We start from the raw sequence: 14,169 nt of genomic DNA on the forward strand, positions 1-14,169 counted from the left end.
CGTATTTTTAGCGGGTTTTACCATGTTGGCCAGGCTGGTCTCGAACTTCTGACCTCAAGTGATCCGCCCGCTTCGACCTCCCAAAGTGTTGGGATTACAGGCGTGAGCCACCTCGCCCGGCCTATGATGCATGTTTCTGTGTATATTGTCTCTGTCCACACAGTGGCCTGTCTTCACTGAGTAAAGCGCTCTCTGGACCCAGCCCTAGAGTGGGACAGCAGAAGGCCAACTTACTCCTATCCTCCCTAGCTCTCAGCCTGAAGGGAAGGACTAGCTTATACCCTGGAGCTCACTCACCGCACCTGAAGAGTCCAGGACAAGATTTCGTTTCTCGGTAATCCCTCTGGCAGCAGGGGAGACAGTCCTGCCAAAGGTCAGGGTGGACTTGTGCCTCTCTCAGATTCTTCAGTGGCTTAGGGACCTTGCAACCCGGGGGTAGTAGAGGAGTCCATAGTGGACCTCAGGTCTGAGAACCTCTGAAACCGGATACAGAAGTGAGTGTGCATATGCACACACTGTCGTGAAAAGGGGGAGGGGCCTGTTCTCACATTCAGGACCCCAAAAAGCTGCAAACCACAGACCTATGGCATTTGTCCCCACAGCTAGGCCTGACTATCAAGCCTTGTTTTGTTTCCTTGTCCCCTGATTTTGTGTGTTTTGTTTGAGACAGGGTCTCGCTTTGTCACCCATACTGGCATGGGGCGATCTCGGCTCACTGCACCCTCCAGCTCCCGGGCTCAAGAACAGACTGGGCAACGTAGTGAGACCTCGTCTCTCCAAAAAATAGAAAAATTTGCCGGGCATGGTGGTGCGTGGGAGGATCATCTGAACCTGGGGAGGTCGAGACTGCAATGAGCCGTGATCAAGCCACAATTATCTATCAAATAATTATAGATAGATAGATAGTTGACAGGGACAGAGAAAGGTTCTTGAAACTGACCCTGCCTCCCCTCAAGCCTGCAGTCTGGTGTCAAGGAGTGAATAGTCCACGGACTTGGGAAAGATAGATAGTTGGCAGGGCCAGAGAAAAGGTTCTTGAAACCGACCCTGGGTCCTCTCAAGCCTGCAGCCCGGTGTCAGGGAGCGAATAGTCCACGGACTTGGGGGCAGACCTACCCCGAGAGCAGCTGGGGGCCGTGCCCTCACTCACCACCAGGTGGCAGGGCAGGCTTCCTTCCACCCCTCAGCTCAGTCCCCAACAGCCATTCTAGAATCTGAATGGTCTGTGCTACAGAAATCAGCTCTGAAAATCCTGGCAGCAGGTTTCTTTCAGAGAAATCGAGCACATTCTTGAAAAAAAAAAAAAAAGGAGCCATGAGTCAGAGTCATGAAAGGGGGAAATTATAACTGTCCTGTGAACACACAGCAGAGTTTATGACAAAATGCCAGCCTTGGCATACACAAATACTTCTATAAAAAGATGGGGCTTTGCGAGGCCAAGGCAGGAGAACCAATTGAAGCCTGGAGTTCAAGACCAGCCTGGGCAACAAAGGGACGTTGTCTCTACAAAAATGTTTAAAAATTAGCCAGGCGTGGTATCACGTGCCTGTAGACCCAGCTGCTCAGGAGGCTAAGGTGGGAGGATCACTTGAGCCCAGGAGGTTGAGGCTGCCGTGAGCTATGATTGCACCACTGCACTCCAGTCTGGGTGACAGAGCGAGACCTTGTCTTGGCTGCTGGGCCTGAGCTGCTGCTGAGAATGGTAACAGTTCAGACAAAACAAGAAAACGTTGGGAAACTTTGTGAAGTGGGCTAAACAGTTTTACCTTCTCCTCTTTGCTCTCAACTCCTGATGGGGAAAGTCTTCTATGCCCAGATGCTTATTCAAAGAGGTTCCTTCTCCACAGCCAGGCCAGGAAAATATTAATTGCTGGTACAGGTATCACTCCCCCAGGTGAGAGGAGCTGTGATATTATGAAATATATATTTGGTCTTCATCTCGATTTCCTGGCATAGAACTCCTAAAATCCCTGGAATCTCTGAAGTGATGTTTTTTCATATGCTAATGAGTTGACTGATGACTGATAGACCTTAAGACTCCATATAAAACAAAAAGGGCAGGGTTGGGCTGGGTGGTGGCTCGCGCATGTAATCCCAGCACTTTGGGAGGCTGAGGTGGGTGGATCACAAGGTCAGGAGTTCAAGACCAGCCTGACCATATGGTAAAACCCCGTCTCTACTAAAAATATAAAAATTAGCCAAGCGTGGTGGTGTGCACCTATAGTCCCAGCTACTTGGGGAGGCTGAGGCAGGAGAATCACTTGAACCCGGGAGGCAGAGGTTGTGGTGAGCCAAGATCGCACCACTGCACTCTGTCTCAAAAAAAAAAAAAAAAATGGAGGGGCTGCCTTGTGGAATGAGCCCTCAATCTGTGGGGTCAGACACTACCTGCAGGTAGATCATGTCAGAATTTACTGAATTAGAGGTTGGAATGTGGGGTACACACCTATACGTTTGGTCACAGAAGTGTTCTGTGTTGATTGTTGTGGGGTGAAAGCAAAAGAAAAACGGGTTTTTTTTTTTTCCATTTGGTCTTTTCTACTCAGGGGCTTACAAGCCTTAACAGTAACCACACACTTCGCACTGTGCCTGGCACATTATTGCTTTACAGACATCTTCTCACCCCTGGGTGGTCTAAGTTATGAATGCACCCATTATACATATAAAGAAAAAAGGCTCGGAAGTTCCATAGGTTGGCCAAGGACATAGTTGAAGGCGAGAATCTGTGCCTCCAATTATTACATTATTCCAGTTTCCAGAAATCAGTATAGAAAAGGGGGTCCCTGCTTGACAGCTCAGATTCCTCTGGTTGAGGAGGCTTTTTGTTGAAGTGTGAGGCAGGGAGCTCCAGTGGGTACCCCCAGGAGGAACTAGCACAGGCAGCCTGGCTAGGGCCTCTGTCCCAGTCCTCAGCCGTCTACTCCTGACTCGGCATCATCACTCTGGATACTGGCGTTGGAGCTGCTGGAAGGCTCATCCAGGGAGGCAGCCTCGGCAGATGTAACCGCTGCCCTCAGCTTTTGCTGCTTCTGATACTTGACCCTGCGGTTCTGGAACCAGACTCTCACCTATAATTGGAGACAGTGGGCAGAGATCAGAATGTGACCAGCAGGTCCCACTGCTTCCCAATTCCTGGAGTGAACACCCCTCTCTGCCTGGCCAATATTTGCTCTTCCTTCTCAGGGAGGCACCTCCTCCAAAACACCCCTTTCTATAATTCCAGACACCATTCATTCATCCGAGTATTTACTGAGCTTCCAGGATGTGCTAAGCACCATCCTAGGTGATGCTGATACAGTGGCGAGCAACAGAGGCAAGCTGCCTACCCTCGTGGAGCTCAGGAGCTAGTGAAGAAACACTGGCAAGAAACACGTAAACAAACAAAGAGCTATGTAAACACAAAACGGGGTACAAACAGGGCTTTGGGTAGAGGAGGCCTCCCTGAGGAACCAGCACTAAAGCTGAGGCTCAAAGAGAGAGAGGCCCACCTGATGGGGACAGAGAAGAGCAGGACCACAGGGCAGGGAACAACCTGTAGGAAGGATCTGAAATGGAACCAAGCTTGGAGTGTTTGAGAACCAGGAAGGAGAAGAGCATGGATGAGAGTGAGAGGAGAAAGTCAAGGGAGGGAAATGGGAGAGGTCAGCGGCTGCCAGATCACCCAGGACCTGGAAGGCCATATAGATAAGGAGTGTCACCCATGAGGCTTTTACGTGGGCCCACATAATCCTATTTACATCCGAAGTGCACTGTGCACCTGGCTGCTGTGTGAAGCATGGATGGCAGCAGAAGCAGGGAGACAGGAGAGAGGCCACTGCGGCAGCCCCGGGAGAGCTGGGGCGTACATTAGGGGTGACGGAGAGAAGTGAAGCAACTCCAGCTGTATTTTGGAGGTAGAGATGACAAGGCTCAATGATGGTTGGAAGCAGGGGAGGAGGAGGAATCTAGGATGATGGGGTTTTTGAGTAACCAGGTGGATGGTGGAGGCATGTATGGGAGAGGAACAGATTTGGGCAAGAAAAAAGTCAGGAATTGAGGTTTAGACTTGGGTTTCAGATACGTGCCCATGAGACATCTAAGTGGAATCACCAAGAAGGTAGTTAGAGATATAAGTCAGACAAGATGGTTGTGCTGAGGATACAAATTTGGGAGTCATTGGCTTATAGATGGCATTTTAAGCCATGGGAATAGATGAGACCAGCTGGGAAGAGATTTCGAGGTCCCCAAGGGAAGGGTAGCCTGCCAAGGAGACAGAGCTGGGAAGAAAACCAGACAGCATGGTGTCTGGAGGCTATGAGGAACATGTTTCAATAAGGGATGGGGTGGCTGACTGTCCAGTACTAAGAGCTGCTGAGTGGTGGACTGAGTTGAAGAAAGTAAAGTGTTATATTGTTGGTCCTGGCAACATGGAGTTATTAGAGACCTTGCTGAGAAGTTTTGATGGCGTGGTAGGGAAAAGTCATGTTGGAATGTGTGAAGGAGTGGGAGGTGAGGACACTGACAAAGTGACCATGGCAAGTTCTTGAGAAGTTTGCCTGTGAAAGGAGCAGAGAATTGACATAATAGCTGGAGAGGAATATAGGGGTGAAAGAAACATTGACTATATTGACTCTCTTCAATATCCACTTAATTTTTTTCTTTTTTCTTTTTTCTTTTTTTTTTTTTGTTGTTGTTGCTTTTTGAGACGGAGTCTCGCACTGTTGCCCAGGCTGGAGTGCAGTGGCATGATCTCTGCTCACTGCAACCTCTGCCTCCCGGGCTCAAGCGATTCTCCTGCCTCGGCCTCCTAAGTAGCTGGGATTATAGGCACCCAGCTAATTTTTGTATTTTTAGTAGAGACGGGGTTTCACTATGTTGGCTGGGCTGGTCTTGAACTCTTGACCTTGTGATCTGCCCACCTCGGCCTCCCAAAGTGCTGGGATTACAGGTGTGAGCCACCACACCTGGCCACATCTACTTAATTTTACTAGCAGGTCCTTATTTAGCATGGATATCCTTTATTATCAGTTTTTAGACTAATAATCTAAGTTAACATTCCAAGCTGTTCACATAATGTGACTTCAAATGGGACTTTTTTTCATTATATAGAGCGTGCAAAAAGTCAGGGCCTGTCCCCTCAACAGCCTGGCACAGGGAAGAGGGTCCATGTCTTCCTCCCACCCTCCGTTTAGGGCCTTGCCGAGGTAGTGTTTGTCCCCAGGTGCAGCCCAGGCCCAACAGGAGTCCCTACTCCCACCTGGTTCTCTGTAAGTTTGAGCCGAGCTGCCAGCTGGGCTCTCTTCTTCCCCACCAGATTGTGCTGTTTTGCAAACACTTTCTCCAACTCTTCCAGCTGCTCCAAGTTAAACATAGTTCGGACTCTCTTTTGCTGTCTCTCAGTGTCCCTTAGGTCCTCCGTCGGGGCCCAGTCTGGGAAGGCCCAGAGTCCTGAGCAATGAGCCAGCTCCAACCCTAAAGAGCAACCAGCAGCAGGGGAGGTTAGCCAGCAGCAGGGGAGGTTAGCCAGAAGCCCCCGGCACTCCCATCTTGGCAAAATGAGAAGGCACACACAGCTCTACTACCTTGCCTTCCCCTTGGCCAGGTAACAGTGCAAGAAGACAGTGGAAAGAGACTGTGCAGAAATAACAGGAAACAAACAAATGGGAAAGAAGGGACAATGCAATGAGACTCTGTCTGTCACCACTACTGTCTAGCCAAGTGGCTTCACTTCTGGCCCCTAATAGGAGTTGCCAAACCTCCCTTCTCTTTGCCTTCCTCTCCTTTCCTTGACTGCTTCTGGCAACACCATGGAATGGGCAGAGAAGAGTTCCCCAGGGTTTCACCCTTTTAATTCATTGAACAAATATACTTTTTGAACGTCTGCTGTGTGTCATGCATGGTTTCAGGACAAAACAGAAAATCTCTGTCGTTATGGAGCTTACGTCTTAGAAGTGAGGTCAGAAGAGATACAAGTCAGAAGAGAGGGTTGAGCTGAGGATACAAATTTGGGAGTCATCGCTGAGCACAGTGGCTCATGCCTGTAATTCCAGCACTTTGGGAGGCTGAAGTGGGCGGATCGCTTGAGATCAGGAGATCGAGACCAGCCTGGCCAACATGGTGAAACCCCGTCTCTACTAAAAATACAAAAATTAGCTGGGCATGGTGGCACATGCCTGTAATCCCAGCTACTCAGGAGGCTGAGGCAGGAGAATTGCTTGAGTCCGGGAAGCAGAGGTTACAGTGAGCCAAGATAGAGCCCACTCCACTCCAGCCTGGGCGACAGTGCAAGACTCTGTCTCAATTAAAAAAAAAAAAAATTGGGAGTCATCAGCTTATATAGATGGTATTTTAAGCCATGGGAATGGATGAGACCATGCTGTGGGCCAGTGGAGATGCATCAACCAGGAGCAGTTCCTAAGTCAAATCTTGATGGGAATGAGGGAGTGAGTCATTGGGTTATCTGGGAGGACAGTATTCCAGGCAGAAGAATGGCAAGCATAATGCTAAGGCCATTCAGCCCCCACTAGCCTTGGGGAGTCAGGGCTGGCAGACAGACTGCCCCAACAAAGGGAGTGTGTCTGGGGCCCTGGCTGCTTAGGACTCCAACCACTGGGCCCACTAGGCTTACTCTGTGCCTGCCAAGGTAGACCAAAAGATCAGGAAAAGCCCATCAGACATACAGCCTGGTGTACCTAGTCAGCCTTGTTTCAGAATCAGAAGTTGACATTTGAGGAAGAGAGTAGGCTGTATTGTGTATTCCTTAAGAGCTCTAGTTGAGGCCAGGCATGGTGACTCATACCTGTAATCCCAGTACTTTGGGAGGCTGAGGTGGGCGGATAGCCTGAGGTCAGGAGTTCAAGACCAGCCTGGTCAGCTTGGCAAAACCCTGTCTCTACTAAAAATACAAAAATTAGCCACGTGTGGTGGTGGGCACCTGTAATCCCAGCTACTCGGGAGGCTGAGGGAGGAGAATGGCTTGAACCTGGAAGGTGGAGGTTGCAGTGAGCCAAGATTGTGCCACTGTACTTCAGCCTGGGCAATAGAGTCAGACTCTGTCTGGGGAAAAAAAAAAAAAGCCTCTAGTTGGAATCCCAGCTCTACCACCAATTACCAGCCAGAGGACCTTGGGCAAGTCAATGTACTTCTGTGAGCCTTGATTTCCTCATATGTAAAATGATGATAATTAATCCCTACTTCCAGAGATGTCCAGATTTTAACATGGTGCTGTCTGGGCACAGTGGCTCATGCCTGTAATATCAGCACTTTGAGAGGCTGAGATGGGCCCATCACTTGAGCCCAGGAGTTGGAGACCACCCTGGACAACATGGCCAAACCCTATCTCTACAAACATATAAAAATTAGTCGGGTGTGGTAGTGCACAACTGCAGACCAGCTACTTGGGAGACTGAAGCAGGAGGATCACTTGAGCCCGGGAGGCAGAGGTTGTAGTGAGCCAAGCCGAGATCACTCCTTGCCAATAGAGCAAGACCCTGTCTCAACAACAACAACTACCACAACAACAACAACAAAAACATATGCGCTGTTTGCTTACAGGGTGCTTAGCAGTGTGCCAGGCACAGAGCAAAAAGAAAGTCAATGGTTATTATAAAAATTAAAACAGAAGTGATAATCCAGTGGGGAGGAGAGGGATTATTTCCAGATCTGGGAAAAATTAAGCTGGATCCATATCCAATATCTTGCACTAAAAAAAAAATCCAAACGGAGGAAATCTTCAAATGTAAAAAGGTAAACCCACAAAAATTTAGAAAAAAACAGGGAAGTTATTTTATGACTTCACAGTGAAGAATTTCTTTCCAAGTATCATATAAGACCTGGCGCCAGGCACAGTGGCTTGTGCCTATAATCCCAGCAGTTTGGGAGGCTGAGGTGGGAGGATCGCTTGAGCCCAGGAGTTCAAGATCAACCTGGGTAACATTGTGAGATTCCACCTCTACAAAAAAAATGTTTTAAATTAGTTGAGTATGGTAGCGCATGCCTGTGGTCCCTGCTACTCAGGAGGCTAAGGAGGAGTGCTTACACCTGGAAGGTTGAGGCTGTGGTAAGCCATGATTGCACCACTGCACTCCAGCCTGAGTGACAGAGAACCTGTCTCAAAAAAGAAAAAAAAACAACTTATTTATAAAAATACATCAAACATATAAAAATTAAAATTTTTTCTATGTAACAAAAGAATACCACCATAATCAAAGTCAAAGGCCAATAAATAGAAAAAAGTGTGTAGTTCATTACAGTTAAAGGGCTAATTTCTTTTTTAATTTTTTGAGATAGGGTCTTGTTCTGTCGCCCGGGCTGGAGTGCAGTGGCTTGACCTGGGCTCACTGCAACCTCTGCCTCCCAGGCACAAGCAATCCTCCCACTTCAGCCCCCGCCAAGGTGCACACCACCATGCCCAGCTAATTTTTGTGTTTTTAGTAGAGACGGGGTTTTGCCATGTTGCCCAGGCTGGTCTCAACTCCTGAGTTCAAGTGATCCACCCGCCTCAGCCTCCCAAAGTGCTGGGGTTATAGGGGTGAGCCACTGCACCCGGCCAGGGCTAATTTCCTCAATAGAAAAGAGCACCTACAAATAGATTGTTTTAAATAACCAACTATACATATGGACAAAATACAAGAACAGATAGTTCACAGAAAAAGAAATACATCACAAGGTCAGGAGATCAAAACCATCCTGGCTAACATGGTAAAACCTTGTCTCTACTAAAAATACAAAAAATTGGCCAGGTGTGGTGACATGTGCCTGTAGTCCCAGCTACTTGGGGGGCGGAGGCAGGAGAATCACTTGAACGTGGGAGGCGGAGGTTGCAGTGAGCCGAGATTGCGCCACTGCATTCTAGCCTGGGTGACACAGCGAGACTCCGTCTCAAAAAAAAAAAAAAAAAAAGGCTGGGCGCGGTGGCTTACGTCTGTAATCCCAGCACTTTGGGAGGCCGAGGCGGGTGGATCATGAGGTCAGGAGATGGAGACTATCCTGGCTAACGTGGTGAAAACCCATCTCCACTAAAAATACAAAAAATTAGCCGGGTGTGGTGGCGGGTGCCTGTACTCCCAGTTACTTGGGAGGCTGAGGCAGAATGGCATGAGCCTGGGAGGTGGAGCTTGCAGTGAGCCGAAATCGGGCCACTGCACTCCAGCCTGGGCAACAAAGTGAGGCTCCGTCTCAAAAAAAAAGAAAAAGAAAAAGAAATACAATAGCCCTTAAACATGAAAATATTCTCCATTGGCCGGGCGCGGTGGCTCAAGCCTGTAATCCCAGCACTTTGGGAGGCCGAGACGGGCGGATCACGAGGTCAGGAGATCGAGACCATCCTGGCTAACACGGTGAAACCCCGTCTCTACTAAAAAATACAAAAAACTAGCCGGGCGAGGTGGCGGGCGCCTGTAGTCCCAGCTACTCGGGAGGCTGAGGCAGGAGAATGGCGTAAACCCGGGAGGCGGAGCTTGCAGTGAGCCGAGATCGCGCCACTGCACTCCAGCCTGGGTGACAGAGCCAGACTCCGTCTAAAAAAAAAAAAAAAAGAAAAAAAAAAAGAAAATATTCTCCATCTCACTTATTACAGAAATGCAAATTGAACTAACACAGCAATACTGTTTTCCTTCTATCAGGTTGGATAAACTAAGATGGATAACACATCATGTAGGTGAGAGTGAAGGAAAAGGGAGCACTCTCACACACAGTTGGTTTTGAACTCCGGGAATGCAAAGTGGGTGCAAGCTCTGTGGAGGGCAATCTGGCAAAACTACAGCAAGCCCAACAAACCCAACTATACTAGAATAGCCTATGTGCAAGGTTATTCATTGCTGTGCTGTATATAACAGCAGTGACAGAAAACATCAATGGGACCTGATTGAATAAATTATGATATATTCCTTCAATGGGCTACTCTGTGGTTGTAAAAGAAGCTCTTTATGGATTGGAAAAATCTCCAAGATACATGGTCGAGTGACTAGAGTAAGGTACAGAGCAGAGTGTATGGTGAGTCTGGGGAAATGAAGGAAAGAATAGACGTGTGTGGATATCTGTATTCAGGTAATAAATATGCATAAAATATCTCAAGAAGTAGGTGGCTAGGTGACAGGCAAAAGAGGAAAGTCCTCTCCATATATCTTAGTACAAATTTTGACATTTGGACTGTGTAGGTGTGATACCCATGCAAAAACTAACTTGAGGCAGGGTGCAGTGGCTCACGCCTGTAATCCCAGCACTTTGGGAGGCTAAGGCAGGCAGATCATTTGCGGTCAGGAGTCAAAACCAGCCTGCCCAACGTGGGGAAACCCCATATCTACTAAAAATACAAAAATTAGCCAGTCGTGGTGGTAGGCGCTTGTAATTCCAGCCACTCTGGAGCTAAGGCAGGAGAATCACTTGAGCCCAGGAGGAGGCTGTAGTGAGCAGAGATGGCACCACTGCACTCCAGCCTGGGAGACACAGCGAGACTCCTTCTCAAAATAAAACAAAAAACACACACAAAAAAATAACTTGAAAATGAGACAACTGTAACATGAAGTAATAAACTGTAATTCAGACCTCAAGTGTGTGAAGAGCTCAGAGAAAGGTGACTTGGAGTGATGGGCACAGCTGCCAGATCCAGTGATGTTGAATTTGGATGGGGCTGGGAGTCCAGGGGTTAATGCACTGCTGAAATGGGTTGAGGAAATGCTGGACTGGGGCGAGTGCCCTGGAGTAGGAACCCGGCAATATTGTGTTACAACTATCTTAGTATGGATTGACAAGTGTTGGACTAACTTTGCTCCTGTTTTCTTCGTGGGGACATGGGGAAACATGAACCTGGCAACCAAAAATGCAAAAGCACGTGTAGGTGGATGTTTAATGCTAGAGGGCAAAGTTCCCTCTATAGTTACTTTTGTTTGTTTGTTTGAGACGGAGTCTCACTCTGTGGCCCAGGCTGGAGTGCAGTGGGGCAATCTCGGCTCAATGCAACCTCTGCCTCCTGGGTTCAAGTGATTCTCCTGCCTCAGCCTCCTAAGTAGCTGGGATTACATGCGTGCGCCACCACGCCCTGCTAATTTTTTTGTGTTTTTAGTTGAGACGGGGTTTCACCATGTTGGCCAGGCTGGTCTTGAACTCCTGACTTCAGGTGATCCACCCGCCTTGGTCTCCCAAAGTGCTGAAATTACAGGCGTGAGCCACCGCGCCCAGCCTTACAGTTACTTTCTCATGAGATTTAAGTGCCTGGCCCTTAAGCACCACTTAAGAGCATTGCAGGCACGCAGGCTCAGAGCGGAGAAATGTGGAGCCCAAGTTCACAGACGTGAGCAGTGGAGGCAGTAGCGGTGCGTGAGCCTTGACCAGCTCCTAACAGCTCCTCACTCAACAGCACCGCCCGGAGAGTCCACTTCTCTCCCCACAAAACAGGGCCATCGGTTCGGGTCGAGAGCAGCTTTGGGAAGCGTCTCTGCCACCAAGCGCTACCCTGGGGTGTGAGAGGGAGTCAAGGGACGCGGAGACCGGGAGCAGGGCTGGGTCCCCTTGCAGCCTCAGCGCTTGCCTCCTGCCCACCGCATTCAGGCGCTGCGCCGCCCTCACACCCACCCTCTCCCACCTCAGCAGCTTGCTGGGCAAGCCTCGCGCCGGAGGCTTTCTCGGCAGACTGTCGCGGTCCTCGGCTTCAACTGCAAGGTCAGCGGTGGCAAAGCCCCTTCTCACTCCAGCCGTGTGTGATTCTCAGACTCAGTGCCCTCTCCTGCACCTCCGCCGGAGGTGGCGGCCTAGGCTTTCCAGCCCCCTCCCAGTCCCCTGCATGCGGGCGCGGGGCGCGCAGTACCTGTGACGCCGAAGCCCCGCAGGCCGCAGACGGGAGCCATGCGCGGCCCTGGCACAGGGTAGAGACCCACGCTCAGGTAGGCGGGCAACCACGATGCCGGGCACGCCCAGGGCAGGCCCGGGGCGGCGCACAGGAAAGGAGCGGTCCAGAAGGCCGGGTGGGCGCAGGCGGAGCCCGACGGCTGGGAGGCCGCCGGCGTGCGGGGGTCGGGCCTCGCCAGGATGGCCTCGACAGAGAAGGGGGACTCGAAGCGTCTGGGAGCGCGGGGCGTGTTCGGGCCGGTGGGGAACCTAGGCGCCGGAGGGCGGCCCGAGCGCGGAGACCGGACCCGAGCGCCCGAGGGAGCGGGCGGCGGGCTGCCTCGCGGCCTGGGGCTGGGCATGACGCGTCCCTTGCCGGGACGGGCGCAAGGAAGGGAGCTCGGGAGGAGTGAGAAGATTCTGCAAAAGGTCGGGAGCAAGACCGGTTGTCTGGGAACCTCCCGGCGTTCGGCGAAGGCTCTTAAATTTGGCGGGGCGGGGCATGGGGCGGCCTCTCCCCTCTGCGGCCCGGGCGGGGCCCCCAAAGCCTGTGAGCGCCCGCCCTGGGCGAGGCAAGGTGGCCACAGCACCAAAAAGTGTGTTCCCTCCCTTCCTCTGCTTTTAAAAATGCCCACCCTGGGGCGGTCACGGGGAGGACTCTGAGCTCGCTGGTGATCCTGGGCGAAACACCCAGCCACCGGGCTCCGTCTTTGTCCTTCTGTCACTGGAGCAGGGATGCCCGTTTCCCCGGGGCCTCGCAGAGGCGGAGCTGTGATCTGGAGAGCCGTGGGGCAGTGCCTGCGTTCCTGGCCTCAGCTGACCCGCGCCATCCTCGACGCAGAAGCCTCGGCCAGGTTCACTAGGACCGCACAGACTTTGTTCGTTTTTAAATGTAAATATTTTATTTATAAGCACAGTGATAGGTAAATTTTCCACCTGGCCTCAGCCTTTTAGTTTCCCTGCCTTGAGATGCCGCTGTGGTTACCAATTTCGTTCTTTCTTTAGCATTTTTTTTGGCCAGGTGTAGTGGCTCATGCCTGGCATCCCAGTACTTTGGGAGGCCGAGGCGGGATGGTCGCTTGAGCCCAGGATTTGATTTGATTTGATTTGATTTGATTTGATTTAGGGGTAAAAGATATGGCCACTATGTCTCTAGCCCTGGACTTTTAGTATATAATTCTCTGTGTTTCCATACATAATTATCAGTTTTCAGTTGTGTCATTTATTCCTTCTTCAGACTGTAAATTCCTGAGCATAAGCATTAATATTTCCAATTTACATATTAGTAAATACAGCAGGAGAGGTTAACAGAACTGCCTTGATTCAAATCACCTAGGTATGTGGTTTAAATTTGCATTTATTTCCCTGAAGACGTTCTTTGTGAGCGTCTTTTTATATACTTATCAGCCACTTGGATATCCTCTTTTGTGTGAAGTGCCTGTTCAACTGGTTTGCTTATTTTTGTATTGGGTCACTATCTTTTTCTTATTGTAAGAGTTTCATGTATAGATAATTTGGAATCAAGTCCTTTGTTATAATATATATAGAAGCAGATAACTTCTGTCACTCTGTGGCCTACCTTTTCATTCTTTTAGTAGTGGCTTTTTTTTGTTTTTTTGTTTTTTGTTTTTTGTTTTTGAGATGGAGTTGCCCAGGCTAGAGTGCAGTGGCACAATCTTGGCTCACTGCAACCTTTGCCTCCCAGGTTCCAGCGATTTTCTTGCCTCAGTAGCTAGGATTACAGGCATGTGCCACCATGCCCTGCTAATTTTTGTTAAGCATACCAAAAATAAAGCCAAATGATTAACAGACTTTATTTGTATTTATTTAGTTATTTAGAGATGGAGTTTCGCTCTTGTTGCCCGGGTTGGAGTGCAATGGCGAGATCTCGGCTCACTGCAACCTCTGCCTCCCAAGTTCAAGCGATTCTTCTGCCCCAGACTGCTGAGTAGCTGGGATTACAGGCGCCTGCCACCACGCCCGCTAATTTTTTGTATTTTTAGTAGAGATGGGGTTTCACCATGTTGGCCAGGCTGGTCTTGAACTCCTGACCTCAGGTGATCCACCCGCCTCGGCCTCCCAAAGTGCTGGGATTACAGGCATAAGCCACCACACCCAGCCCTATAACAGACTTTAAAAAGACCACTGAGATGCGGTAGTACATGAACTAGGCACTTTATAAAAGGAAATATCTTAATAGCTTAAAACCATATACGGCTGGGTGTGGTGGCCCACGCCTGTAATCCCAGCACTTTGGGAGGCCGAGGCAGGCAGATCACTTGAGGTCAGGAATTCAAGACCAGCCTGGCCAACATGGTGAAACCCCGTCTCTACTAAAAATACAAAAACTAGCTGGGCATTGTTGTG

The 14,169-nt window shown here is 49.8% G+C and overlaps 3 protein-coding genes across 3 annotated transcripts in view; 1 reads left to right on the plus strand and 2 right to left on the minus strand.

Moving 5' to 3' along the window:
• SFXN5 (sideroflexin 5) overlaps nucleotides 1–14,169 on the plus strand; it is a 616,301-nt gene that overhangs the window by 337,968 nt on the left and 264,164 nt on the right. The gene's annotated exons all lie outside the window — the stretch shown is intronic.
• Nucleotides 1–14,169, minus strand: part of CCT7 (chaperonin containing TCP1 subunit 7) — a 120,224-nt gene that overhangs the window by 38,753 nt on the left and 67,302 nt on the right. The gene's annotated exons all lie outside the window — the stretch shown is intronic.
• NOTO (notochord homeobox) lies at nucleotides 1,321–12,567 on the minus strand. Its single transcript, XM_050754521.1, has 3 exons — nucleotides 11,783–12,567; nucleotides 5,237–5,451; nucleotides 1,321–3,068 (listed from the first exon to the last, which is right to left on the minus strand). The coding sequence occupies exons 1-3, from the start codon at nucleotides 12,162–12,164 to the stop codon at nucleotides 2,910–2,912; spliced, it is 756 nt and encodes a 251-aa protein (XP_050610478.1). The 5' UTR covers nucleotides 12,165–12,567; the 3' UTR covers nucleotides 1,321–2,909.

Source organism: Macaca thibetana, chromosome 13, assembly GCF_024542745.1.
Source record: "Macaca thibetana thibetana isolate TM-01 chromosome 13, ASM2454274v1, whole genome shotgun sequence".
In the NCBI taxonomy this organism is placed as follows: domain Eukaryota; kingdom Metazoa; phylum Chordata; class Mammalia; order Primates; family Cercopithecidae; genus Macaca; species Macaca thibetana.